This window comes from Amphiprion ocellaris, chromosome 6 (assembly GCF_022539595.1).
Source record: "Amphiprion ocellaris isolate individual 3 ecotype Okinawa chromosome 6, ASM2253959v1, whole genome shotgun sequence".
In the NCBI taxonomy this organism is placed as follows: Eukaryota; Metazoa; Chordata; class Actinopteri; family Pomacentridae; genus Amphiprion; species Amphiprion ocellaris.
The window spans coordinates 35063981-35072753 of NC_072771.1; the positions used below are offsets into that span (position 1 = coordinate 35063981).

Here is an 8773-nt window from a genome sequence, read left to right on the forward strand (position 1 = left end):
CTGAAACTACTGTTGTTCCTTCCTACAGCTTTCTGTAGGTGCTAGCATGACAATTTATAGACGTTTCCTCAAGAGACATATCTACTAATAGAAGGAGGCAGCTGATCTCAGAAACTGGCTGGGGCCAAAGGGGTCAGCTCTCTGAATATTTGGTAGGTGGGGGTTGTCTACCATGCTTTCTGGAATCAGTGTTGTTCTTGGGAAATGTCACCTCTGGTTGTTTGGGCGTCTAAATCTTAACTCTGGGTACTTTGTCCCCCTCATTAACATTGTAGATTCCTTTTGACACTGGACTCAGGAGCGTCTGGAAAAACAATAAGCATTTGAATATTGGATTCAATGCCCTGTTGAGGGAATCAGTGGCCATTCAGAGTGGGTAAGTGTATACTGTTTTCATCCTTAGACCTCCCATGGTGGTGCAGAGGATGTGTGAGACAAACTAATAATGACTGAATCTGGGTGTTGTATACAGACTTGCAGAACCTGCGAGTCTCTAACTGCATTTTGCCCTCGTATTTAATTTTCCTCTGAAATTTGCCCATCTACCGTTTCCTTTCCACATTCCTGCTGCTTCCTCTCCTTCCTTCCCTCTGTCTCGCTGTCTTTCCACCACAGGGTAAGGGTTACAGCGTATTGCTTTTTGAAGTAGATATTTGCATAATCAGATTAGGATGTGTGATTGTCAGTGGGCTCCCCCATCAGAGGGTGCTCCAGAGGAGAGAGGGTGCTGTCCAGGCCAACAATGGAGGACTCCCCTCCTCTCTCACCATCGAACCAGCCCTGCACCTGCATCCCACCCACACACCCGGGCTGCAGGTCGGACACGCCGGCAGCCCTCGCTTGGACTTGCAGCCGTGGATGGATGAGGGAGAGCAGGAGGAGAGGAGGAGGAGGGGGTTTGAGTGTGTGACGGGAGTGGGAGGGCAGGGGTTGAGCTGAGATATTTAAACATGCAGAGTGTGAATTGGCTTTAAGGGGATAAAGAGCTCATGGCCTATCGGTTGGCACCCAACTCCAGAAATTCTTTTTCATGGGCGCCTCAGCCGGGAGAGCGAGGGGCTGCCTGCACTGATCTGGCCCATTGTGATAACGGATTCAGACAGTGTGCTAGACGCTGATAAGGAAATGTGCTCTCAATAGACGATTACCCACATACTTGGGAGAGAATAGTCAATCAGGCAAATATACTTGGTGGAGGGAATGAGGAGCGTACAGATTTGTTATTATTTTCAATGCAGGGTTTCATAATCCTGCCGGAAAGTTGAGGTCAGAGTAGTGCTTGTACTGCGATTGGACGGTTTTTGTAAATAAGGTGCATCAGCAAAATACATTTCACAGCCTGAAAGCATGTAGGCAAACACTGTCACATGCTTTTCTATCCGCTTTTAAGATATGATTGAATAATGGAACATTAGGGAGTCTGAATTTCAACCAAAACAGTTTTTTAAATATAATGTCTCATTAACAGGAGGTTGAGTTATTAATAAACAGCCATTTAAGTTCTTATTTTTTCAAGTCTTTATGAAATTGCTTGATTCACCGTGAAATTGCGCACGAGTTAAATACACCCCAAATGTATGGTGTAAGAGGCAGACTGCTGCTGTACAGTAGTTGTCATTCTCCCAGTACAATATGATTAGTTTAGTATTTTTGTAGGATTACAAAGAGTCACCTGTCAGTTCCCACAGGCTTCCAGTCGGTGTGTCCAGCTGCCCTCTGTGTCGTTTACACACCATTAGCCAGAGTTTTAACAGCCGGAGTTAAAGCGCCCGAAAGCAACTCTGTGTTTACTCTTCAGCTCAGTTGGTTAAAGCGGGCCACATTTTCTACACTCACAATAGACGATTAGGCAAGTAATTGTCTGACCTCAGTTTAAATGGCTGCCAAACAGGGAGAGGGTGCAAACAAAACTGCGGATGTGTAAAACAAATAGTCCATTAATAAGTTTTGTTGATTGACAGGAAATTGATGTGCGACAATTTTTGATAACTTACAAAAATGAAATGCCAGATATTTGCTAGTAACAGCTTCCGTACTGGAGGGATTTATTGCTTTTCTGTCATTGCAAACAGATTATTTTTTTGTTTTGGACTGTTGGTCTGACGAAAGGTTTGAAGATGTCGACTTGGACTTACTATAATGTGCATTTTGGACTATTTTCTGAGGATTTTACAGACTAAACTAAGTGGTTCTAAAATAATCTGTAGTTGCAGCTGTGGAGCTACAACTATAATTTGGAACTATAATTGATCTTCATCTGTTTTGATCGTTTAATGGTGTTCAGAAAAGCATGTCTAATCGCACAGCAACATTTATTATTGATTAGATTTTTTAATGTCTACATGGATGGTTTAAACCTAACAGGGATGAACTGTATGGCTTCTTGGGCCTCCTTTCAAGCAATTCCAGCCCTTATGCTCAGTAGTTACGGCTTCAGAGCTGTCAAACACTGCGTGCAGCAACAAAGTGGTGTTTACCGTCAGAAAGCTCCATCTGCACGCTGGTCAACAGGACAGTGTTTGACTCCAGAGCGACCTCTGACCTCAGGGGCACAAGTTAAGCGGTCGCATGGAGTGCTGTTTCCCAGCCTCTGGTCAGTGGACAGAGAGCAGAGGTCAGCTTTGTGTCCACACGGTCGCCACAGGACTGCAGCAAAACAGTGTTCCTGGATTATTGCGCTCAAACAAAGAGGCAGCAGCTCCACTCTTACATCGGTTGTGTCCGTAGAATCAACAGTTTACCACTATAGCCATTACTTTGCAGTGTATGTACTATATACTAGCTGTGTTGGCATACAAAGATCAACAAACCTTTAGTGCTAAAAGGTAAATGATTCAATATGAACATCACAATATGCATGATAGTTAAATTAACTGATAAATGTCCATATGTTTTTCAAGGATTTGTTATTGTTGTTATCTAAGGTGTTCCTAAAGCTGTTTCACCACCATCCACAAATTGTTTAAAGTTTTTCCAACTATATGTAGCTTCTCAATTTACTGTCAATTTACTCAGCAGCACACTTAAAAAATGCATATTTAAAGGTTGGAATATTCCTTTTTCATTTCAACGCACTCAATACCCAGAACTTCCCTCTATTTCAAGCACTCTGTAATCGTCTTTGTTAGGAGAGCTATTTTTTAAGTGTAATGCAAGAAGGTTTCTGTGATTTTTCTACAAAAAACATCAAAAAACAGTGAATTATTAACAAATCATTTATTAAATAAATAGTTCAAATAAATAACATACTATATATTCACAAGCAAACCAAAATAACTTACAAAAGAGGTATAAGAAGAAAATCAGCACACTCTTCACAGTAGACAATCAGTTCATTATCTTTGGCTATATGACATGCGTATTTCACAAAAAATCAAGTGAAAACACTGAAATGAGAAGACATTTGTAGAATTACTGAACAAGGATTGTCAGTTTTGTCAAAATTCCTTGGCCCATTCCAGATATCAGAAACCATTCATCAACAAAGGCTGAACGTTGTTGTGTGAAACGGGAAAAGTCTTTCTCAGAACTGAGTCTTCTGACGACGCATAACCTTGATAATTGAAAAGAAAGGTCAGATTTAGTCTTCTCAAGGAAAAAAACAGCATGTCGACTGGAAAAAGAAAAAGTGCTGTTGGCTATTTCGGCACGATTGCAGTCTGGAGAACGGGCCGAACCATTATCTATTCAAATGCTTTGCTCAATCTATTGCTTGAAATGAGAAATTCCTTAATCCCCTCCATTTTCCTCATTGGCAAAACACCCCCTTATTGCAAAACTAAATTAGTTCCAGGCGGGCCGGCAGCAAGGAATATTAACATGAAGACATGAAGGGAATATTGTACATCCAGGTTTTACACATCCATGCAGAACACAAATTAATTTTCACCTGCAAATTATATTTCATATTTTAACACTGATCAGAGGCGGCACCACTCTTCAGCCACGTTTGGATTCCACGAATGTCACACAACGTTCTGCAGTAGAACACGATGCAGAGACAAAACGCAGTCTTCAAGGGACAGTTTTTAGACCAAAGAAAAGGGTCCTAAAGTCCACTCAGGAGTTTCTTGTCGCTGTGCTTCTACCAGGCCTCGGAGCTGTCGCAGCTGGATCCAGGTGACGGAGCTTCTGTGTCGCTGTTCAGGGCCCAGGGGTGAGGAGGGGAGTGCAGCTGCTCCATGTTCCCTCTGAGAAAGGTGAGCAGAGCAGTGGGTGAGTGGCTGGCCGGCTGACCGCTCTGGCTCTCCAGCAGCTGCACCAGGAAGTTGATGTAGCGCATGGCCAGGCGTAGGATCTCGTTCTTGCTCAGCTTCTTCTCTGGAGGATGGGTGGGGATGAGCTTGCGGAGCTCGGCGAAGGCGGTGTTGACATTGTGCTGGCGCCAACGCTCCCTCGTGTTGGTGAACACCTTCCTGGTCATGGTGCTGAGTACAGCTGCAACAATTACCCATCGACAGAAAGGTAATTAGGAGCGATTTTGACAATTGCTTAACTTAGTCAAAAAGTCCAGCTTCTTAAATCTGACAAATCCATGACAGTAACTGATTATATTGGAGTTTTGGAATCAAAACGAGACTTTTTTATTTGACATTCTAAGTACAAAAAACAAAAAACTTATTAGCAGCGCTTACACTTAAAGGAAAAAGAGTCAGTGCCGAGTGGAAAACTCAGCATCTATTAGTATTTTTTTGCACAAAAACTACAAGTGAATAACTTTCTAAATGAAATGTACAAAAACAGACCAGAATTAGTATAATTTATTTGGTTGTTTGCTCCTACTTTCTCCAAAATGTACCACTTTTATTTTTCCTCTTGCTGTTTTTAGATTGCTACGTATTGAAGAAGTTTTTTGACTTATGTAAGTAACATTTTGATTATAACCTCTTCTATGGCATTTAGCATATATACGCAGCATAATCTGTTGACAAATAATCAAATATCTTTCAACAATTTAAACTCTTCCTATACCCTAACCCTAACTACATGTAAAACTTTATGAAGTATTTATTTTATAAATGCAAAATTTGTGTGTTTAACAGATCTTCTGGTTGTATGAGGCTGCTCAACAACAACAAATGATAATTTCATCTTCCACTTATCACAGATTTATCTCGTGACACTACATCTGCAAGCAAAAAGCACACAATGTCCCCGTGTATTACATGTCCTTGTTGATTAATTAATTATTTGACCAAAGTGGAAACACATGGCCTCAAAGGAGGAAAATCCGCTGGTATAAAGCAAATCTCTCACCTGTAAGTGTGTAGAAATGTGCAGAAATCTCAGTGGCAGAGTTATTGTCTGCAGGTCATCAGTGTCCAGGAGTCCGGTGTGAATGTCCGCTTAGTTGTGTCTTCTCATGCCTGCCGAGATCCTAATGAGACAGAAGGAAGAGGAGAGAGACAGAGAGAGGGAGGGATGGGGAACAGAGAGGGAGAGAGAAGGGGTGATAATGCTGCATGCTCACATCCCACATTTTATAGCAGGGTGAGCCCTATTGTGTGACGTGTGCTGTCGCAGAGCCTCTGTGTTCATTGTGTGAGGTTGGTGTGATTGTTGGAACACACACCCCCTCATTCTCTGTCATTTACAACCAACGGATGTGGATTTAGGATGATATTACCCATAAGTTATCACCTAAAATAATTTTTGTTGGTCTTTCTGTGCTATGTTTGAGGGGATATGAGGTCTTTTTTTTGCAGCTTTCGTGATTCAACAGCCTTTTAAGTGACTATTTGTGCTGCTTTTATGATTCATTGCTCATTTAATCCTTGAAGGTTAGCACTAAAGGTGACAAATAAATTCCTATTGAAGTGAAACTGAGACGTTCATCTCTCTGATCCTTCTCTTAGTGCTGTGGACACTTATTCCTTTCTGTTTCTCTGACATTAGGCATGGACAACCCACCGTCCCCTCCACCGAGGAAAAGACCTTGATATCACTGGCTGTTCTGCTTTTGAATTCAGCCTGATTGGGCCACAAAAGGTAAAAATACCATATCCAGATTGACAGTCGAACAATATGGGTTTTGTTATGACTATGGTAATCTTGTTGAGCCATTCCAAGGGGCCACACATAAATTACAGAGGAAACATGGAGAGCACAGCGTCTGACTCACCTCTCTGCAGCCACTCCTCACTCCTCTGTCTCCCCCCTTCTCTGCCTCCCACTTTCAACCTCCGTCCACATAAAAAAAAGCAAGTCTAGTTTAACCAATTGTCACTGCTCTTTTTACACCCTTCAAGTGTTGTTTCAAAGACGCAGCCTTCCATAAAAGTCTCTGTGTGGAGTAGGAATTTACATAATCCGATTAGGGGCTGGGATTAGCCCCGGGCCTGGAGAACAGGCCCGATGGGGGCCGTTTTCTGAATCGGCCATTCATGGGCTCTGCTGCACGTCCAAGAGGCTGCACCTGCAGGCCAGGCGCCGCTGCTCTGCCTCAGTCCAGCCTCCGCTGCGGGTCTGCAGACACACTCACTGTGGGGCGGTTTGACCAGTTTGTTGATATTCATCTCACCTGCAGGGCCAGGTGATGACTGCACCGGACCAGCTATCCTGCAGGTCAGCACTGGAAACAGAATGTGGACAAACTCCTGAAATGTATTGCACTTAATTAAGTTTGTGTATGCAAGTTTGTCTGACAGAGAAAATGCCTGACAGCACAAACTGTAAGGACAAAAGTCACAGCTGTATTTTTAATTTATGAACTGTACATTTTAGACTTTTAGTAAACGTTTACATTGTTAGATATTAATTTTAGCTATATCACAGTTTATTTGCGTATGTTTTTGGGACTAAACTGAATTGCTTTAGTCAAAACCTTAACTGTAAAAGCACAGGAATTACAGTGAAATAATCTGAGGCGGCTTTGTCTCTTCCCACTGTGATGTTATGCAAGTTGTCTCCTTGGAGATACACTCATAATCAGCTGACTAAAAAAATCAGCCTCTGCATGACTGTCTGCAGACCACATGTAGTTTTTTTCAAAAATACTTTCCCTTAAAGCCATCCGTCTCTTCCTCTAGCATTCAGTCGCAGGCCGGGACCATGTTGCCCCATTTCTCTATCACTGAACTGCTTGTTTAATTTTCCCTTTGTTTAGATAATTCACCTAATAAACACTTGAAAATCAAGGGAAACAACTACAAGTAGGACATGTAACTATAACAATAAATTAATGCACAGATATGACCCACGCACATAACAAGATGGGTTTTGTTTGTTTCATTCTCACTGGAATTACAGACTGAAGTTAACGCAGTGGAGCAGATTTTTTTTTCTGACTTTTCTTTTCAGATATCCAGGAAATGTTGCACAATTAATCATGTTCCCCAGAGGATGAAGCCTGAAGGATCCTCCAACTTAATGCAGCAGGATGAGCAGGTTAGTGTCTTCACATAAGCAGTGAAATAGATCTACATCCATGACTGGACACAGCATTTTACAGACATTAATGGTGCCCAGAGGATGAATTCTGATAATCTGCTGGCTCTTTCTGTTGCACCACTGAGATTTATGGTTGTGAATGAAATGTCTTCACAACTTTTGGATTTGTTGCTAAAAAATGTGACACATTCACATTCATGTTCCCTTCAGGATGTACTATTATGATGGTTTTTCCTCTGATGCCATCAAAATGTTGATTTGTTCAATTTTACATGGAAAAACAAACACTTTCATCTACCTTGGCTGTACTTTGTTTAGTTCTTAATATTTGTACACCGGCTGATCACGAGCATGTCAGCATTTAGCTCCTCTGTGCTAAAGTACAGCTGCTAGTATGATTGTAGTTTAGCAAGACATTTTCTCTCAATATGCCAACAATTATTGTAGGTTCATTTGCCACTCAGTCTATCAGCAGATTCATTAATTAGACAAGATGAACCAATTATTCAGAAGAAATGGTTACATTTCTGCAGACAGATGTGTTGAAGGTTCAGTGTGATTTAAACAAAAACATTTCTTGCAAGTTAATAGGAGGAGCAAACCGGTAACATTTTCTTTCTCATGTTTTTTAGGAATGGTAGAACCTAAACGTGGCATAAATAATTACATATCTGCATGTAGATCTAACATTTCTGCATGTCTGTGAACAGTGTTGCTGTTTATAGAGCTGATTGTGAATAATTTGTAGATAAAAAGATAAACGTCAGCTGTAATATATCTGCGGACATATTCATTATCACATAAAATCAATGTTTATCTGCACATGGATCTAAAACACCTTGATATTTAGTTGCTGCTGTTCAGGCCGATGTTTGTGAATAATCTGTGGAATTAGATGTGTTATACTTTGTTACGCTACACTGTTTATTTCCTTATCACCTCCTCTCTGTATTTTCCTGTTTGTTTTGTTTTTGTGTCTAAAACACTCCATACATCTTCGTTTCCTCTCTTATCTAAAATCAGTATTTAACTAAAAGGTGCCTCTGCTGGGGCTGAGTCGTATTTACAGACGAGAGGAAACACACAGGTGACAGTTAATTGCCGCCTGTGATTACAGATAACAGCAGAGTGACCTTTACAGCTGAAGCCTGTGGGATCCAAACTAAAGGATGCTGTGGTTTAAACAGCCTGTTAATTCCCACAATATGTCTCCTACCCCATTCAGTCCACTGTTAAGTGTAGTCAGGGGCCATTACCGCACCATTAGGCTGCTGTTTACCTCGCCATCATGTGGGGACTCCTTTGACCACCCTGACTGCTTTTGTTCACATGCCATTAAATAAAAACAATCTATTTCCCTCTTTGTTTGTCCACTGCTTCTTAG

At 41.4% G+C, this 8773-nt stretch overlaps 1 protein-coding gene across 1 annotated transcript; it reads right to left on the reverse strand.

Annotated features, from left to right (window-relative positions):
• Window positions 1-3197: 3197 nt before the first annotated feature.
• On the reverse strand, window positions 3198-4423 carry tal2 (T-cell acute lymphocytic leukemia 2). The gene has a single exon (XM_023288151.3). The coding sequence runs from the start codon at window positions 4421-4423 to the stop codon at window positions 4085-4087; it is 339 nt and encodes a 112-aa protein (XP_023143919.1). The 3' UTR covers window positions 3198-4084.
• Window positions 4424-8773: the final 4350 nt, after the last annotated feature.